At 39.3% G+C, this 21,170-nt stretch overlaps 2 protein-coding genes and 1 long non-coding RNA gene across 7 annotated transcripts in view; all 3 read right to left on the minus strand.

Annotated features, from left to right (window-relative positions):
- Nucleotides 1-13,094, minus strand: part of rspo2 (R-spondin 2) — a 58,133-nt gene extending 45,039 nt beyond the window's left edge. The window contains exons 1-2 of one of the 2 annotated variants that reach the window (XM_079625332.1): nucleotides 12,328-13,094; nucleotides 11,408-11,431 (exon numbers count right to left, since the gene is read on the minus strand). In XM_079625332.1, coding sequence (XP_079481458.1) covers nucleotides 11,408-11,431; nucleotides 12,328-12,430 — 127 coding nt within the window. In that variant the 5' untranslated portion in view covers nucleotides 12,431-13,094. The remainder of the gene's footprint in view (nucleotides 1-11,407; nucleotides 11,432-12,327) is intronic. The other variant, XM_079625333.1, reaches the window with a different exon arrangement.
- The window catches only part of LOC307005310, a 338,262-nt gene that overhangs the window by 260,454 nt on the left and 56,638 nt on the right, over nucleotides 1-21,170 (minus strand). The window lies entirely within an intron of this gene.
- Nucleotides 15,761-21,170, minus strand: part of eif3ea (eukaryotic translation initiation factor 3, subunit E, a) — a 45,639-nt gene continuing 40,229 nt past the window's right edge. For all 4 annotated transcript variants that reach the window (XM_079625309.1, XM_079625310.1, XM_079625308.1 and 1 more), the window contains exons 14-16: nucleotides 18,684-18,786; nucleotides 16,708-16,842; nucleotides 15,761-15,967 (exon numbers count right to left, since the gene is read on the minus strand). In XM_079625309.1, the coding sequence (XP_079481435.1) occupies nucleotides 15,932-15,967; nucleotides 16,708-16,842; nucleotides 18,684-18,786 (274 nt within the window). In that variant the 3' untranslated portion in view covers nucleotides 15,761-15,931. The remainder of the gene's footprint in view (nucleotides 15,968-16,707; nucleotides 16,843-18,683; nucleotides 18,787-21,170) is intronic.

Genomic DNA, 21,170 nt, shown 5'->3' on the forward strand with positions numbered 1-21,170 from the left:
ATGCGTATAAAAAGACCTTACAAATAAAAAAAATGATAGCAGTGTAAAAAGAGTGGCAGAGAAGCAAAGACATGAGGGTGGTGGTGGAGAGGGTGGGAAGTGGAACGGTTAAAATTAGCACACCTGTTGGTAATTTATCACACATAAACCTCACACCTAATTTTCACACCTGTGGCACAATGGGTTCTGAATCCCACAATTCAGTCACACATGCTGTTCTACACACATGCTAAGCAGCTAGCAGTGGGTTTTTTTGCATGGAGAAAGAGCAATGTCGCTGCCAAAAGATCAGAGAAAAGACGTGCCTGGGATTGTTTCACAACATTGAGCATTAGCGGACCTAACAAGACCCTCCTTCTCCGCCTGCCAGTGATCCAATCAAATTTCTTTTTTTAAACCTCCTTTCCTTTAGCGTTTGACAAAAAGTAAGTAATACAGGTTTGGAACAACATGCAGAATTTCCTATCCATTTAAGGCAAGTACTAAACGCAACCAAATATTTGTGGTCTGGTGAAGAAGCTGTCAGCGATCAAAATATTGATTTTGAAAATTATAGTTTTGAGAATATGTTTGAGATTGCAAATATGAGCCAGATACTGAATGAGCTATGATGAGGACAGTGAGAATGGTATAAAACATCTGCTCGAACTGAACCCTCCCAAGCTCCAAAAGGTAACAAAATATACTTTATGTTATTCTTCTTTAATTGTTACTCTAATGAGGAGAGTTTCATATTATCGCTACAGGTAGAGATCCATCCGTGTTAGATATAGATCCGGGTCGCTAAAGACCCGAATATGTAATAATGATTGGCGAAACATTCATGCAAGGGTTAATGACTTTGAAATGTAGTGGTGAGTTTACTGCAATAAAGCACCCTCAATGACGTATGTGGCTGACAAATCCGACCTCTGTAGGACGCGGCCTTCGAATTGAGACAGCTTATCATTTATTATTAGTTTAAGCTTATTCATTTAATTACCTTCATTTGCTTCTTGTATTTAAGTTCCTGTGTTTCAGTTTGTAGTTGTCGATTCTTGTCAACCTATGGGTTAACGCTAGTGTGAAGTTTGGTCAAGTTTAATTTCTGAGTTCAGGATTGTTAATAAAGACTGATTGAAAGCGATTTAAAGACCTAGAAACGTAATGTAAATGAATAAATAATCTTAATTTTTAAGGGTATTTTTTTAATTAAGAATAGCCTATGATTTTTTCTAGAAATGTCAAGCTCTAAAATTCCTTTAAATATTGTTATAGAACATTTTGGTCTGGTTGTCTAGGTTGAGAACCAGATAGTTGCCATGCAGTTGTTACCCACCATTTTAAATGGTAGACATGACATTGTTCCCTTTATTCGTCCATTTTATCATTTGTCAGCGTATCATGTATGAGTCGCTTGGAAAAGTAATAGCACAGCTGTTCTCAAGCCGCATGGTTTGAGGTATCATTCATGTCATTAGCTTAAATTATGAATTTGGTGTAGGATTTACTTTGAAACAATCACTCAGAGATTGCTAGTAAATTTGACAAATAATTACAAAAAAAAAGTAACACATGACATTTCGACGTAGAAAGTCAGAATTGGTATTTTCTTTTAAAACCTACTCCAATAATTTGTATCATTTTAATATTAGTTTAATAATAAGCATTAACGGGTTGTTCAAAACTCAAATCGTAAGTTTGAGCACTAGCATTCGTGAAGCTTGCCTTCGCAAACACCTCTAAAAACTAAGTTTAGAATTATGAGTGCACATAAAACTCACCCACCCACACATACATATACAGACACACTACCCATCAGACCTCCCTCTACACAGTATTGTTTGCCTTCACGCCTGAGTCTGTGCTATGCTGGGGAACATGAAAGGTATTACCTCATTAACCCTTTAACGAGACCTCTTCTCCACCTCCCTGCCTCAACCCTTCCCTACCAGGCCAGATCAGAAGGTCCACACAGGGTCAAAAGTGGAGAGCACCACGGGGGTGGCAGGCAGAAACATGCCGAGGAACCTCATATGGTCCCAACCACTGTGAGGGGACTTCAAAGCCTGATGCCCAAGACTGAGTCTTCTACTCCATAAATAGCTTCAGCAGACCCTCAAAAACTTCTATTGAGCTAATTAAGCAAAAATTCAACAGGATACCACGCAACACCCATGCCATCGACTTCAAAAACGGCAGGCATACGATAAGCATAAGCTTGAAAATAACAAAAACAGGTTCTACAGTTGCGGTTTCCTGCACACATGGGTGGCACAATGTATAAAATCTGCGTATATTGTTACAAATTTGTCAAATCCCCGTGAAAACCTGGCCAGCGAGGACATGCCAGAACACTTCCAGATACAAATGAACACCAGGGCAGGGTTTTATGTAATGGCCGCTCATCTCATCTGCTCCCCAGGGCAGAGCTTACACTAAAGAGCGCTGTTATAATCACTCAACTTCAACCTCTTCTTGCTCTTACTAAAACAAACCTGTCTGGCAGCCAGATACATCTCAGATACGGCCCCTGTATGGCCCCGTACTCCCATAAACACGTTGGCCACACCATGCAACTTTCTTCTTTTGCTTTTGAGACTTGAAAAGCACTGTTGATCTTGTCAAAGAAATTCTTGCTAAAAATGTTTGTTGGCAAAAAGTGATAACTTATACGAGGCGAAAAAGCATCATAATGATAATTAAATGACTAACTATATACACAACATTAACATAATATTACACTATAGCCTATTCAAAGGGTTTGGGTCAGTACGATTTTCTTTTAAGAAATCAATACTTTTTTTATTCAGCAATTTCTATTTTTATTTTATTTCTATTTAAATGCTTTACTTTTGAACTTTCTATTCATCAAAGTATCCTGACAAAAAAAAAAGCAGCACAACTGTTTTCAAATTTGATAGTAAGAAGAAATGTTTCTTGAGCACTAATTCAGCACATTAGAAGTATCATGTGACTAAAGACTGGAGTAATGATGCTGGAAATCCAATCTGTTCATCATTCAAAGTGATCGTGTCTCTTCAGAAAATTTAGGACTAAACCATTCAATTTATTTGGATTAGTTTTACGATCTCTTTATGAACTTTTTGAAGTGTCAACGTGTCAGTTGTGTAGCTGTTAGTGGAGGGTAAGAAAACCCTCAGATCAAAAAGATTTTCATTTGTGTTCCGAAGATGAACGAAATGTCCTGAACGAACGTTAAGGGTTTGGAACGATATGAGGTATTAATTACAGAATGGTGATCTATCCGTACTTGGATATCTTGGTGATCTATCAAGTACTTGTGTGCATAAAGCAATAACTTAAAAGATCTCTAAAACACAGATTGTTTATGCTGATAAACGACAGGTCTTTGATTTTTCAAAAATAAACTTTTACATCTTACAGCACATTGTCAATTAATAAAATGCTATTTTTGTCAACAAAACAGATTTATTTTGTCAATTATAACAGATTATAATTGACTGAAATTAATGAATATGACATACTGAATGCATTTGAAGAAAATTTTCATCAAAAGACAATGTCAAAACAAAAATGTATTTTGTTTCAAAGACACCAGACCTTTGTGCATGTTAATTACAGTGACAAACTGGTGTTATCCATTACTGGAGTGCCACCACCAAAGCCATTATTAGCACATGAACATGAAAACTACATGTGACCCCTGCCTGCGGATACCTTCAACGCACCGTCCCTCTCCGTGACAGCTGTTTACACAAGAGAAGACGGTGTGCTTCTGAGGTCTGGCTCTGGTTCAAATAAAATAATACACTGTTGAAGTCAGCCAAGATGTAATACAAGTGGATAACTGAGTGGGTGAAAAAAGAAGGAATTTGTGAAATGTGCATGGATATTTTCTCTTTCCCCACATCCTAAACCTTTTCTTTATCATTTGCGCCGCCACTGGCCTGACCCCCTCTAAATATCTATCTACCACTGAGCCCAGTGGGTAGGTAGTTAAAGACAAATGGACAATAAAGGGACAAAAACGGAGATGTATTGAAGTCGCATAATACATAAGCTCACCACAATTGAAGTCGTCCTCTGCATCTCGAAACTGATCTCGAGTCTGATTTATTAAAGACCATAACTTGAGCTTGTGAATTTCTTCAAATTATGCGCAAAAGAATACAAAGCACGGCTTTTTTTCTTCAGTTGTGTTCCATTGAGGTGGCACAATGCCGGACTACATTACATGCAGGCACGTGACCCAGCATCAGCAAAGACAACGCAAAAACAGGCAATAGAGTGGTGGAGGGAGGACGTATTTGTGTAGGCTAACCCGGAAGTTAGCATCACCCTTGACAAAAACTACAAAAATACATCATTCATGCACCACCCTATAGCTGCTGCAATACTACACTGAAACTTCCTGTTATCACGCAGATCACTGGAATACTTGATTCTGATTGGTCAATCTGCAGTCAAAAATATAATGCCTACTAAACTGTAAAACATAATACAACAATTTTAACTCAAATCAATATCAAACTCCTTACATATTTAACTCCAAGTATTCAAGACTATCAAAATAAGCCAAATAAGGGTGATACAAGACCTCTCCAATACAAATCAGGATCCTGCTTATGAAGTAAGGGATTAGTCCTGATAAGGAATAAAATATAATCTCAAATATGCATTCTTTGATCAATAAAAAGTTCTGAATAGTAGAGTAAGCTAATTCAATATTTTCCCAATATATATAGGCTAACTGTGTCCCTATACTGTCTGTGAGAGAGAACTTATAAAACATGTAAGTAACGGCATTGTAGTAATGAAGTGAATTTTTATACTCCTAGCCATACCAAATTTATAATATTGACACAGAATCATTTTAATAATAGCTTACAACGATAATTTCACATTGCACAGCTTATTATATAATAGAGAACAGAATGTTTTAAAGACCTTTTTGTTTAGTTTCTTTTTGCATTAAGCGAGTTTTGCGATGACTCGTGACTCCAAACAAATACGCTGATTACAGATAGGAACTGGCTACTGCACACAAACCACTGACACTTTCTCATCAAGGGCTAGTGACCCTTGAAGACCCCTTCACATCTGAGTTGCATGTTGAATCCTCACAGAAAGAGAGAAAGGGAGGGAGAGAGACAACGAAAGACAATGAGCTTAGCGCTAGGGCACTATAATGACTACCATGCCTGGCCTTGATTAAAACCACACCAGGACTTCTGGGTTCCACAGGCAGGCGGGCAGCAGGCAGGGTGTCTCGGCCTCCCTTTCAAGATCTTAGAAGGTCCAGACATCCTCGACCTAGACTCACGATGGAGACGGGCACAATGACAGGGCAAAGGGGACGAGACCCAAGCTCGATTCACAAACAAATTACAAGCAAGTGGTGTAGCTTTATTGCCCCTGACCGTATCACTTCCGCACTATACTGAAAGCAAGGCGTGTGGATGGCTGGTTTGATGTGGTCTGGATGCGTAATTAGAGGTCCTATCAAGCGCAGGGGAACAGAGGAGGCCTGTCCATCTGTCGGGTGTTAGAGAGATGGGGAGGGGGAAACGGCAGCCCAACGTTCCCCCTTGTTGTTGTTCCAGCGATTTGTGTAGGCGTGGATGTAAATATCAATCAGAGCCAGAGACAGGCCACACACGCCTGCACATGTAGCTATGTGTGTGTTTTTTTTATGGAGGAAGCCTCTAGAGCTCACGTTACAACAAGGCCCTCGCAGATCGATTCAGACTAGGTAGAAAGCCTGAATGCACACGGACGGACATACTCGCACATGGAGAACAAATGTGGTACGGAATAGAACCTGGCAAGGCCTGGGAACACAGAGAGCCTACTCAAGGCAGTTCGATTTTCTCCAACCCTTCCAGGACATTTTGAACCACCAATTAAATTCTTCATAATGTCCTGCACACTCAACTGACACCCCATTACCCTGTCTGTGCTCTCCCATCCTTTCTCATATAGCTGGTTCAAGATGCGAGGGCTGGGTGATTCATAAGGAACTGCATTATGTAAAAGACCAGCAGGTTTGTTTTACATTTAAGTTCCGTTTCAAAACCTGGTGAAGTTCCTCGCTGTCTACTACCTACATAGGCAGCTGCCTGCATTCTTGAGCTGAGTCCTAACTGAAATGTAACCGCAAATCTTAAGTGATTTGGAACGCTCTACAAAGGAATTCATCATACAAATAATGCTATGGGACATTCGACTCAGTTTCAAAGTAGGAAACACAAGAGGAATGACACGATACTTCAATAAGCATTAGGATTATTGGATATTATTGAATTGTGTGAATATAATATACACACATGGCTTCTATGTAAAAGATACAAGCAATGCTGCTTTACAAATTGGGCAAAAAGTGAGCATCTTATGACAGCATAATTAAGATTGCTTTTTTTCTTTTCTTTTCTCTTGGAAAAGACACATGATGCTTTAAAAAGTTGCCTACTGGGGAATCTTACTAGGATTTGGAACACAGCAAATATCTGTCAAAGAACAGGCAAAACTATGTCAGTGACATGTACAATGTTTGTCTCACTTCATCAAATGACCAGATGATACCAAGTAGAACCAGAACTTGATGTAAAATGCAATGCTTTTGAGTAACTTGCAGATGTGCAAATGTAAATTACACATTCTTACTTTCAAAATCAAAAAGACAGAGGAGAATGAAGTGAAACAGAAAGCAGGGGTCACAAGATGTACCTTTTAAAAATGAACGCTTAACTTGACATGCCATCTTAAAATTGCAAGCTCATGCTCCCGATGGTGAAATTTTTTTGACAATGCATAATGTCCACCTCATTTACATTTGCACATCATCATCTTCAAATATCACTTATTTGTGTCATTGTATGATTCAAGTTAATATTTTAAACAATTTGTTTAACGTTAAAACTACTTGTGTTGTGTTCACCTCTTGGAAGTCCTAATTTCAAAAGTTTTATAGCTCAAACTCAAGATAATCAGACTCTGGCTTACCATATATAGCAGCCTTAGCCTATAAGAAATGCATTAAAGTAAAATTACTTTAGGGTCTGGCTGTTGTGGAAATAACAGAGGTGAACATGTTTAAAAAATAAAAAATAAAAATAATAATAATATTATATATATATATATATATATATATATATATATATATATATATATATATATATATATATATATATATATATATATATATATATATATATAGGCCTATATATCCATGGAATTTAAAAAAGCACAGTGGACTTTTTGTCTGTGGCAAAACAGTTTTCAATCACCGTCGGGAAATATGGAGCTTATTATAATAAGATTTATATAATAAGTCTATTTTATTTCACATTTCCGAAAATGAACTTTTACAGTGTGGTAAATTGTAGCCTGAGAGCAAACCATCTGTTAGGCATTTAACTTTGCCAACATATGGGATCTTCTGATGACAACGATTGAGGCCAGTGGAGAGGATGCCCTTAGTTGCATTACCAAAAAATAAAATAAAATAAAACACTATGAATGCACAATGGGTATTTCTCTGCCGCGACATGACAAATAAAGGCGTGGAAAGTGTTATAAAACCTCTCTGAGCGGCATGCATTCAATTCTCACCAAATGCTCCACTTTGAACATGAGGCAGTGGTGATGAGGAAAATGTTCGCACAAAGGATGCCTGGTTTGGACAGCAAGTTTGGGACTGTTTAAATTCTGAGTTAATTGAGTTAATAGTGAAGTGGATGTAGGCCCAGTCTTTTAGTAATACATTTAAAGGGATAGGCTAGGGCCCCAAACAGTTGATGGGCCCCATTGACTTTGTTTTTCCCATACTATGGAAGTCAATGTGGCCCATCAAATGTTTGGTTACGAATATCCTTCAAAATATATTCTATTGTGTTCAGTAGGATAAATAAATTCATACAGGTTTGGAACAACTTGAGGGTGAGTGAATGATGGCAGAATTTACATTTTTGGGTGAACTATCCCTTTAAGGGTTTTTAAAAATTGTCTAACACTTAAATTGTCGGCTAAATATCATGCTACTACCTTTCCATGCAATCAGCCCAATGTCTATCTATATAAGCACCACATTCTGCAGTTAATGTAAAAATCCAGTTAATACAATACATACTGACAAAAACACACCTTCAGGATAGCGGAATGGTGTGAGAGAGAAAGAGAGAGAGGGGGACATCTCATCGGACATTTGTTCGCTTAGAGAACACCAGAAGATTTAATCCGTCTCAGGTGATGGTGCTCCCATTAAACCAACTGATCTCCTCAATTATGCCATCCATCCCTCCCTACAGTCTCTCCTGTACCTCCAGATCAAACTCTTCATCTAATGATATTCACTCTCACGCACACTCAATTCTCAGAGATTCACCAAAGATCGATGGCAAGCTATGGTGCGTCAGGAAAGGGACACAGCGAACACACCCAACACGGTCTAACCTGCTGGAATAAAAAAGTCACTCCTGGCCAGTGGAATAAATGGCTGGGTGAGAGAGTTGGCTGTACTTGACTAAATTTAATGAACATCAATTCCATAAAAAAATCACTTCCATTATGGATTAGAATGAAAGGAAATGTCACATTTTCCAAAAGAAGAGTGGCAAAATGTTTTTTTTTTTTTTTTAAATAAAGAGGCTCTGGAGCAGTCACCCATCCTGTCACGCACTTCATCAGGACATTAAATGGCACGAACATAGCAGGAGCCAACATTAACACTTACACCCATAAACCTGGGACCTTACGTAAACTTGTAGAAAGCGCAGCTCTAAACAGTTCTTTCTGTCCTTACTCATTTTAGACGTCGTCCCGGACAGATTTTAATAACAAAGAAGTCTTTTACATCCTACACTCTCGCAGTTTAACCACTCAGGCCATTTTTTCTTACATGTGTTCTCTAATTACACGCATTGAGCTGCACACACCATGTCTCTTGCATCAAAAGAAAATTCTTGCATCTTTACTCACCCACATTGTCCCAAACCTGTATGCAAACATTGACTATCACTGCAATAAAAAACAACAACAGCAACATTGAGGCATTGTTCAAAATGTCATCTTTTGTGCGTCACAGAAGAAAGAAACGCATATAGGTTTGGATTTGCTAAACTATGAACCATGTAAACTGATCATCTTGCATTTCATTTTTATGAAATAGGCTATTTATCAATACAAAACAGCTTCTGAGGCATAATGGGACAGATTGCCGTTTGCTGCCAGCAGATTAAGATATAGCTAACTGTTCGATAGTGTTAAAATACAGGTGCTTTCCCCCTAATCCCTTCAGGGTGAAGCTGAGGAGCTCAGGGATGGAGCTAAGCCTTTCCTCTCTTCCACTTTCCCATGGATTACCGCGACTGTGTTCTCTGGAAACAGACTTCTATTAGTTCCATTACTGTGAGCTTAATCGGGCCGTTCATCAGAGCTAGCCGCTCCTTAACCTCCCGTAGTGCAGAGTTTCAAGTAGATGGCTTGAGCACAGAGATTGGTTAAATTCAAATTTGTATGTTCTTGTATATATAAATAAAAAAAACAGTCAAAAGTTGTCGTATTGAGAGCAGTAGCTCTGAGGTAAAAGTATTAACACCCCTCCTGAGCCTGGCCTGTCAAACCCGCAAGTCTTGTATGAGAATGTTCTCTAGTCTGCGCTGGTACGCGAGCCCACAGTTTTATGTAGTCAGCAGGTGGCATCATTAGCCAAAGAATAAAAATGAAAAGTATTACCCCTGGGCCAAGCAATGATATCATTGCAAACTCGCTGGCATCTGTAACGCACTGAATGGGGGGTACAGAGGTGCAAATTTAATGTGTCTTTCTGTTGGCTTTGTTGTATTCATCTGAGGAAGGCTGTGTGAATCCAAAGAGCTGACACAAAACCAATCACGAACAAAAACACAGAAAAAGTATGATTTGAGCTTCGATTTCAGTCTGTTCAGCTTTAGTGGAGTATCTGTTGCGAATAAACACACTTGTGGGGTGGTTAAGACAAAGCCTTGTAAAACAAGGTTCAAGAGGATTGACCGTGCCGCTGGGGTGATGTGGGATTGTAGTAGTGCACACAAGCACGCCAGAAAAGACTGCACATTAAGCTGTCTCAAGTGTGCCGAGGGCAAGAAAAACACTTCAGTGTTTTAGACTCACTTGAATAGTGATACAGCCCTCAATACGTATAGGCATGAAGCACATCTAAAAGCTTAATGGCATTTCAAACCGAAACAAGCCACATAGTACACACACCTATCAGTTTGAAGGATCAAACTCAAAACTAAGGCATGTTTTACGGATGCGTCACCATTTACAAATACAGTACAAAGGATCCCGCTCACCTCCAGATGCACTTCTGCCACCATTTTCCCCATCAAAATCGTTCAATCCTCCTGAAAATGCTTAACTAGTCTGCCTCTGCCAACAAGTTTGAACCTATTAAGAAAATGATATTACGTAGTATCTGAAATCGCAAATCTTGTAGAAAAACAGTGAGGCTGAAAACTTGTGTGTGCCAGTTCCCTACAGTGTCTGACTGATTATTTGCAGATGGGCAGTGGTTGGGGCTCTCAGCCGGAGCAGAGGTTTCCCCTGGCATGCCATGCATATGATTAAATCTATGAATGCCTCCCAATTTACATCTCTGCGGATTTAAGAGCGCATATCAGCCATGGTGTCAGCAAGTGTCTTCATTTGGGCTCAAGTTCAATTGGGAGACATGTAGGCGGTTGTCCTGTCACATGCAGTGAATGAATGATGTTCAAGAGTTTAAGGCTTAGGGGGGGACGGTTAAGTTTGAAATGTTTGACTTCCAGCAGCCCCCCCGTGTCCATATGTATTGGCTAAGCAAGGTAACCCCTTATATTTACTGATGGGTTAAATCCCTGTGGATCTTAAGTGTGGATTGTTATACTTGCAGCAGTTGTTCAAAGCTCAATCAATGTCTGTCTGTGAGATCAATTAAAAGCGGCTTAGGGCAAGAGGGGGGTCAGTGCATTTGAAAAGGGGAAAGGAAAGCTCAACTTATCAAATGGCCACCAGACAGCGCCGCACTGTGAGGGTCTGTTCTACAGTCAGTAATTTGAGAATTAATTGCCCATATTCTTTGAGATTATTTATACTAGAACACAGCTCTACAAAACATGACGTGGAAATGTGAACTAAACCACCAACTTATCACAATCAAAATGAGATTTGACATTAAAAAATATATTAAGGCTTCAGTAAAGTGTGTGGATTATTCATAGGCTTTCAGGGTGTCGACTTGGACTTTTTAAAAAAACTTTAAAAAATGGCAAGCAATTTTTGCGTTCCGACATCAATTATTTTATGGCGTCACTAACACAACACATCCAACTGTCTCTAGAATCTTAAAGACTTTAAAGCAAAACATTTACATTAAATGATAAATGTGTGAATTTATAATGAAATGATATATAGAGCTACTTACGTTTAGTAGAACTGGACGAAACATCTGTAGACGAAAGTATAACGCACTCTGTCAAACTTTTCATCTTATAACGTTATCTATTGATTTTTTTTTAACCGGCTCTCAATTGTTCATGTCATGTTGTCTACCAGCCTAAAATGTCATCTTTAACCTTTAAAACGTCATCTTTATACATCAAATATGGAGACACGACAATGTATAGAGCTTTCTCTGACAGGAACAGATGCTGAAACACAATCCCCAATCCTAAATTCTCATCTTGAAGGTAACGTTAGGCTACAACAACCCTTGTCTTTTTAAAATTCAGACAGTAGGCTAAACTTCCTAAAACGGCTTTCTTGGATTCACTTCAACATGCCAAAAATATACAACAAAACAAATAGGGTAGCCTATATGGACAAGTAACAGGTTATTTACTCAAACTATGTTAATAAAAAAAAATTAAAGTGTCTTATTTTTAACGTTTTGCCAACATACGTGTGACTAAAACTACGAGAAGTTGCGGTGCCCATTTGCTACCTTAGTATTAACCGTAATGTTATAAGCTACGTTCAAACGTGAAATTTAATTATCCATGAACATCTCTCAGCGACCCTCGTTCTAACAAAAATTACCATGGTAACGAAACATTTTCGCCAAATAGTTAAAACTAGTTATTTTTTACAATTGTAAAAATACAAGACAACTTTCCACAGCTTCAATCAAAAAGTTAAATTGACAAAAAGATTCAGAAAGCGTGCTACGGTTACCATGGTATTTTTTTGTGACGAAGTAGCGTAGCACCAGGTGGAACTCTGTCCCTGTCACGCGCTTACCAAAAGTCTATGTAGAAGCTAAAGTCTATGCGTCAGCTAAATTACTAATTTGTGAATTAATAAGCTGACGCTTCTATCAAATCCACACGCACACAGGTCACTCACCTCTTTTGTTTCTTCTCCAGCGGTGAGACTGCTGCGTCTGACAGTGGCTGTAGTCCACACAGTTCAACACGATCAGCGCAAATGAGAACAGGCGAAACTGCATCTGGGCGGCTGTATGATTGTCCCGACTCACGGTAGAAAGCGTCAAAGGTACTCGCCGCGAGCCTTCAAGGTCCGTATATGAGGTTTCAATATGTATATTTTCCCACAGAGAAGCAGAGAGTTGAGGAGTCCGGACTCGGTTGTGTCACACATAGAGAAAACACCATTTCTCACCACCGGTTAATGTCATTTTAGAGAGCGAAACGTGCTTTTTACACACACAAAAAGTGTCTCGTTAATGTTTGTGGAGAAAGAAAAAGCTTTTACCGTGAGCTTCTTTGACTAAAAGATACACATTGATGGATCAATGTGTTTGCGAGTGAACTATTTCATTCAAAATAACTGAAGGAATTAGCGAATCTCCAAAAGCGCACGAGACGAGATGGGTGCCCTCAAAAGTAGATGCACAGAGAGAAAGAAATATACCTGCGCGAGTCCAGTCCAAAAAAAGAGAAACTTTGCCTATACATCAAGTTCCTTCCGACTGCCAAAGTGGACTTGGAACATCCAGCATCCCTCTCGCAGGAAAAGTTTAGTCCTTTCGTCCCCTAGACAGAGTGAGAAAACACATGGATGCAATAGTCTGCAAAAGCTCTAGAATAAACCCTTGAGGTGCATGAGGATGTGTGTAACTGTGGTATATGCTGCAGTGCTCGGCTGGTGATGGAGTATCACTCTACTGGTGCTGATGCTATATAGGCGCTGCTGTCACGTGGAGACTCCCAAGATCTTGTGGGGTTTTTCGGAGCACTTTCAGAAGCCCCTCGGCCAGAGAGAGGGCTGTTCTCCCCCTCCTTGTTTAAGTTTTAGAAGATGACAAATGGAATTTCTCCTACTGTATCTATACAACACATATGAGCTTCCCCAGGGTCCTAGTGCATTGGCTTGAATTAAAAGTAGTGCATTTAGTAGTGCATTCATTATTTTTTCTCGAATCATATTTTTTCTGACTAAATACACAAAAAAAGTAACATCACATACAATACAACTTATAATACTGCATACAGTACCTGACCTGCAATCTTCATTTTATTGTTCCATCCTGTTGGCAAAACAAACAAAAATTAAAACAGCCTGCGCTGGCTTTGCTGGTCTTTACTGGTCTCTGTGAGCAATTTTCAGGTGATAAGACCAGCTTGGCGACCCAATAAACCAGCTGAACTTTAGTTTTACCAGTTTAAACCTGCTAAGACCAGCAAACCTATTTAAGATGGTTAACTTTTTTTTTTTTAGCCAGGATGAAATCAGAAAATTAAAAAAATAATACATTATGAGAAGGAAAAATATTTGTACTCACATTATCCCTGTTGTAATGATGTAAATGTCTCAGTTTGATGTTTGGAAACTGTAAACACTTAAAATTTAAAGGCTACAATTTTATGTTTATACATTACCATTAACACGACTTAATATTGTATTAAGGTTGATTATAACAGCTTTAATTTAAGATATTAAAATGAGTTTAAACAAGTTTTTAAACCATTTAAAATACAAAAAGAATGAGTGCTTGCTGAGGCAATTTTCCTTGAGAAGCTTCTTAGCCAAAAATGGACATTAATTGCTTTGAAATGCAAGAAATGTTTTACCCAGCTTGACCACTAGGTGTGGCACTTAATCTTTTATTTTTATATCTTTTTTTCCCCATGTTCTTTGACTTCATCTTAAAATGCATTCCCCCCTTCTATCAGTTTGGCTCAGATTAGCTAGAACTCTTCCACGTTAGGTAAAGGTGTGCAGCACCTGATTCAGGTACCAATAGACTTATGTATAACAAACAGGTGTTCTGCAAAGCAGCACTTTGTATACAGCACAGAAAAGTCCAACCGTCCTTAAAAACAATCCGCACAGAATATGTTACCCTCCTCCTCAGAAAAAAAGAAAAAAAAAACACACACATTTGTCATTTCTAAGTGATGACACTCTCTCCTCAAGAGCGCTTTGATGTTCAGATCAAAGTGAAATTCTCCTAAAGTCAATGTTAATTATATGACAGCTATTTGTCTCCATCAATACAACACAATAGAGTTTCATTTCTCATTTTAAAAAATCTTATTGAAGATATGCATTTATTCACCTGTCTTCATAACTAGAGTTGTATCAGGTTGCTTTCCTCCTGAGTACCTGAAGACTTTCCATCTCGGTTTACTATACTCTTTTAGTGGATAGACATTTGAGTGCATCCTATACGTAAAACCTAAATTCAAAACAAGTGATTACCTGACAATTTAAAGCTTCTGCATTAGGACAGACACGGCAATAATCGCTCATATTACAGAAAAGCAACTCTAAATATAGGCATTACCTAAAAAAATGCATTTGCAAGTTGGAAAACAAGACTCAAGGAATTACCCCGACAAAAATTTATTAGGGAACATGCGTTGTATATTTTAATTATGTGGCCTGTGTTTGAACAAATGCCTTAACCTTTTCACGTAGGGGAAAAGGAATGAACAATGTGAAAAAGGGAAAGATTATGTAGCCCTTTTAACCAAAACCTACGTTGACCTTTTCGTTTGGGTGTTTGTTTATTTATTTTAAGTGAAGTGACAGACGTTGTGGTGGACAACCTTCTCAGCCGCACGTCTGCTGTTGGTCTGGATGTCTTACTAAAACAACATCTGAGACAGCACTCCTAAGGTGAATGTGATAATTAAGGGCTAGGAGGGTTTTATTTTCGTAATGTGTCATGGCACAGGACCGGTAAACCAATCACTTTAGCCCACCCCCCCTTCCTCCCCGCCTGCTCGCTGGGAAAGTAAAGGTGACGTCAGTTGTTTTAGATGTCTGGCTGGGAGCCCGAGCGCTGTGGCAGCTATAAGCCCCCTCTTCACTCGTCCAGAGAGACAGGGCCCATAAACATGTCAGCTGATAGAGAGGCCAAAGCAGACATTAAGACACGCTTCGAATCCCAGCCTGCAGCGTCTGCGAACGGCAGGGATAGAAATAGAAAACGTATAGAGCGTTAGACTGTAGGTGTCATGCGCGGAAGATGTGATGAGATGGGAAAGGTGGAGAGGCATTACGTTGATTGTCTAGCGCATCTGACGTGCCCGTCTGCGAACAAATAGGACGAGCGGCAGTGAAAATGACAACGAGAGTTCGGGATGATCACCTTTCCGTGCCCTCTTCGCATAACAGCGCCGTAAACGCAGCAGACTAAACACTCATTCATCATTACGGCGCATGCATGTGCAACGGCACAAAACCCCCCATCCCACTCAGTGACTCAGAGCACATTAAAACTTCATCTATTACACAAAAGATCACAACCACTTAACCCTCAACCACCATTCGTAATGTCCAGGAATAAAATGCAAGCATGAGGTGAAGATGGTTTTGTACGTTTTTTTTATTATTTAATACCAGATGCATTGAACCCAAGTGCAAAAATAAGGCCTCGGTCTCGCTCCTTTGAGGGACACGAGAGGGAGAACAGGATGTTCAGCCGCAATATGGGAATGCTGGAAGGTTAGATGGGAGCGTACGGTCTGCAAAGATCCACTCAGAAGCCAGAATCCTGACCCGCCCAGTTTGGAGTCTGAATAGAGAGGAAGAGAGAGCCAAAAGATGTCATTACCCAACACAAATGAAGGTGAGTTCATTATAAATGACTGAACATGCAACTGAGACTATCTACTACAAAACCGCAGTCGCTTCGTAAGTACAAGCAGTTCAAGTTCACGTTCGCACCTTTTCCGTTGGGAAAGAGAAAATGTTAAATTAAATTGCGTCTGGCCAAACACATCAAAATACTGGACTGTGTGTTATGACCTTTGCCATTGTGGTGTTTGTGCGAGTGAGTCACTGAAATGACGTGGTTTGAGGGACCGAGACATTTAAAGGCCGTTATTTTGGAAACGATCCATTTCACACAAAAGAGAGGGCACGTTTGTCGTGGGCCAATCAGTGCACACATACGAGATCAAACGGAGACCGACTGGACCCCAAGCAAAACATCTGTGGTGACTCCTAAACGCAGGGAACTCCATGGAGCGTGTGTGTGATTGTGTGCAAGCGTTATTTACTCTGCAGCGCTGAGTCATGCGACTCAGACCTTCTTTATGGCTGAGCCGTGCTACCTTGTCATTAGGCCTTTGAAGAAAAACGGCATGATGAAAGCGCTCGCTGTGTTAAACCTGCTCTTACTGGTTTACACTGTGTAAAGACAGTTCTGGTCTGATTGCCGCTCGGCATTCTTCTGGATAGATCATTTGTGTGTGTAAACTACAGGGCTCAAGACAAAAAAAGATCAGATAAAAGAGATGGAGAGATGCTGACCTCAGTCCTGTTCGCGTTGGCCTGCTTCTTCTCGATGTTCATGGCCAGCATTTGGCTGCGGAATGAAAGGCTCTTGGTTTTCTCGATCACCTGCTGATATGGCGATATCGCGTTGTTGCCCATCACCACGTGTCCCTGCCAAAGGAAAGAGGAGAGGAAAAGAGTGTCAGAGCTAAACTCAGGGAACACCAACCCTTTTCTGTTCCCACAGACACACAGACCTGTATTCACAACCTCCTCACAGTCAGCTCAAAACACACAGGAGCTAATTCTAGGTCATTCCAGTAGAATGCCATGTGATTTGTGAGATCAGAAGTCTCGTTACTTGTTGTGTTATGACTTGTTAAGTTCCTAGATCATTTGACAACAAAAGTATTTCACACAAACATTACATTGTATATATTACTGCTCAACTAATTTATTAACATTAACTAATTAAATTAATCAAAAAATTACAGTAAAGACACAGCATTACAAACTATTTCTATTTTAAATGCTGCTTTTTGAACTTTCTATTTATCAAATAAACCTGAAAAAAAAACATCGATTTGCACAAAATATTAAGCAGTACAATTGATGATAATAAGAAAAAAATGGTTTCAAGCACCAAATCAGCGTATTAGAATTATTTTGAAAGATCATGTGACATGTCACTGGAGTAATGGCTACTAAAAATTAAAAGCACAGTATGCAAGGTTTACCACAAGAGGTCGCTTATTCAAAACAATAACAAAGGCGTAGCTTGATGACGCGAATGAGTGTGGAATCATGGAAGTTGATGGAAAGCAATCTTACAGGACTCAGGCAGAAATCATGTTCATGGATGAGCGAACGTATTACAGTTTTATTAACGTTACTGTGGTTTAAAGCAGGACGGGGCCGAGAACCGTGGGAGCTGAACGAGCGAATTCTAACAAGAGACACCTGAGCGACACACCGGTCTCAAGCCCCATGGAGGAGCTCTGGAGCTTTTATTATGCTTATATGCCGCAGTCGTCCGCTGACAGTCCTTTCGCTTTGTTCTTTATATTTATTTAACGATTAAAGTTATGTTAAACGTTTGCCAGTTCGATGGTTCTTCCCTGAACTTTGTTACAGTTATGTTTGATAACTTAAAATCTATCTTAAAATCTATTTTATTTCATTCTAATGAAATAGCTGAATTACTACTCATTCAGGTCACTTTTTTAACCAATTAAAATTGTGGGGTAACAGCGCTGTTTTAATTGCTCAAAACAATCTACTACCGGTATATACATTTGAGTGTGTTGAAGGTTATATTATAACGTTACTCTACTTGTTGCACATTGCAGTAAGCTAGATCATTATTAGAATATCATATTAAAAGCTGGATAAATAAATTTCAAAATATTACTGATTACTTTCATAACATAAAACAAATCTTAGTAACCTAAAACTTTAGAGAAAAACTTTTTTAATAAAATTAGTATTAGGTCGTGGGAGAATATCACCATGTGATTATTTAAAATTATTTATATTAGTACTTATTATATTTTATAATCATTACTTATTTTGTTTGTCCGGATTAGGCATTAGTGCAGGGTCTAACAAGTGTATAAAAAACTAAACGAGTAAAGAAAAAAAAAGATTTTTTAAATATATATATATATATATATATATATATATATATAGTTTTCTAGAATAATAATAGTTTATAGAATATTAAACTTTGTCATGACTAAATAGTAAAGCTACATGTTTGTCACTATATTGAGATTGACCCTCCTTCAGGACTGTAATGACAGTCCTCTTACCCGCGGGCACTGGGCAGAATTACTGACGTAATTGATTGCCTCTCCTTTATGTATTAAAACAGAACATAATCCCCGCACAAAAGAGGCAGAATTTGATTTTCGGACTAATTAAAGGACACTAACGCAGCATCTATCAATCGTTCGCTATTTGAGGAGGGCGGCAGAGAAACAAGAGTGAAATAAAATATGAGAGACTCTCACCAGTTTGGAGTCGATTTTGGCATCCAGCCTGGCATTGCGAATGAGGTTGACGATCCATCTTTCTGCCTCCTCGGGAGTCATATTCAGCTTATCGGCCAGCATACTGCGAGGCAAACACAGTCCATTAGGACAAACTTAGGTAAAGGGAGAACATTATATACACTGATGGTATTACGTGAAAATTGTGAGGTATATAACAAGCTTGCGGAGTGTGTGTGCATGCAGGTTTAAAGTGCTGATCCAAAGTGCTGGATGATAATGGGTTTACTGTCATACCTCAGCCTTTAGACGTCTGTTCAAGAGTGACAAATGCTTTGCATTATCTGTGATTCTAATCGTACGAAGAAACCCATAAATATGGAGTACAATTACATCATTGCGCTTTCGTGGATATGAGGTCAAGGTAACGATGAAACAAACTTTGCAGACAAGAATAAAATGACACCGCTTGGACTTGCATGGCTACTGACCATCCTATGGCATTTTGCAAAAATGGTTCATAAATAAAGCCAGGTGTCTCCTCCACGAATGTGTCATTGAGGGAGGAAGGTGGCAGCAGGGGCTCAAGTGTTCTTTGATCCAAAATCCTACAATACCGCAGCTGGCTTTCTTTTCGACTAAGCTCATTCCGTGCTAGTCAGAAAGAGCCGCCTTGTCCCATTCTGTTCTGCAAGTAAAGCCAACACACCAGGTTTCCAATGCTTTCGCAGTGAAAGGTTAACTCAATCACCCACCGTGGCAACAGCATGGGTCTGGAGACAGGCAGAGATGACAGCTTATATCATTTCGCTCCCAGTGAAACCCTCAGAAAATGATGCGTGACAGGCTAGATTGGTCATAAAGCTCATTATTTAAGAGCTAACCGCCAACGAATGTGCCGGTTGTCACATCACGAGTTCCAAGCTGGTGATGGTTAACACATGTCCAACATCAAGCAGTGACACTCGGTCCGGGAAAAAGTAATGCCTGTCGACTCCAGGGGTTAAAGCAGGGACATGAAATCCAAGCTCTTCGGCAGCCCCAAAGCACTCCGCGAAGCATGCGGCGCACTGATGAACAATTACAGCCGAAAAGGAACAGGAAACCAATTAAGACACTGGGAAGTTTAGATAGCTGAACATCCATTACAGGCCCACAGACCTAGAGGTCTAGACCATGTCTGAAATGAAGCAGACAGATTTTGAGCTTTTACAGAAAAATAAATGGAAATGCCAAAGACACTGGTTTTAGAAGAGAATTGCATGATAGACAAAAAGCTGAGACAAACTCAATGCTGGTTTACTCTAGTGATGCAAGAGACAATGAATATTATTTCACCGATTTGATTAAGTGGTGACACATGTCAGTCAAGCCAATGTCAAAGATCAACTCAAAAAACAAATAAGATCGAGTTTCCTCTTAGGGGAGCTGACCCTCTGGACAAGCTAAACCAGAGACCAAGGTCAACCACTGCCTTGGTGCAATGAAATGGCCCACACACACACACACTAATCTAATTTTACCCATAAGTTTGACTTTAAAACAAGGAGGAAAAAAAAAAATCGTACTTGCACATGCTTGCCACTAATATGAATGAAAGTCTGAACTGAAACCAAAAATATACAAACGCTGAAAGAAGTAATTATGGAAAAGAAAGGTCGGGTGAATGAACCACTCAAGCATTAAGTGCCTGACATGGCGTTTTAAGCCAAGTTGCTTGACTCCCCTCGCTGCAGTCTCATTTTACACAGGAATAAACCTGGTCCTCTGGGGTTAGGGGGTGAAGGGTAAGGATCGTTTTCACTTCAACCCCCTTACATGTACCGGCTCCTCGCAGTTGATTTATCCAATTCCGATTCCTGGCCGGTGGGACTGAGGCAACCGGTCTCACTCCAGGATCCGTAGACTGCTCTACAGACGTTTTTAACAGTGTACTTAAAACAAACGCATTGTTAAATATGTCCATATTAAGGCGCAAAGAGATTCACGTTATTGGAAGTGACCCCTGCTTCATATCTTGGAGGAAATTGATTCCCCTCTTCCCACTAAAACGACCTCCCCTCTTTCTAATTGTTCATTTAAAAAAAAAAGAGTAAAAAATTAACAATTCCAACCCGGTGAAAAGGGAGTTACAATTTTTTTTAACCAAAAATAAAACCATGCAGATCGAATACTCCTATGTGCTTGGCCCCACAAATCAACTGCCAAATGTATTACTGTGGACTGTAAGATATCACATTGTTTTACAGATGACAAGATTGTAGACATCCAACTAAAAACTAAAATTTTCATCAAATGCACAAACGCTCTACTCAAATAAAGGCCAATAAATGCAAAATTGGGAATTTAAGACTTTTGAGGGCAAGCGACTAATACAAATGCCTTCATAAGTGCAAGTCATAAAATCAGATTTCAAATAGAGCCTTCTCAGACATTTTCATATATAAAGCCATTTGTAGTTGTGGCCTTTTTTTTTTTGGTGTAGACTGAGGGTAAAAACACAGGAAA

Source organism: Phoxinus phoxinus (assembly GCF_949152265.1).
Source record: "Phoxinus phoxinus genome assembly, chromosome: 10".
NCBI lineage: Eukaryota > Metazoa > Chordata > Actinopteri > Cypriniformes > Leuciscidae > Phoxinus > Phoxinus phoxinus.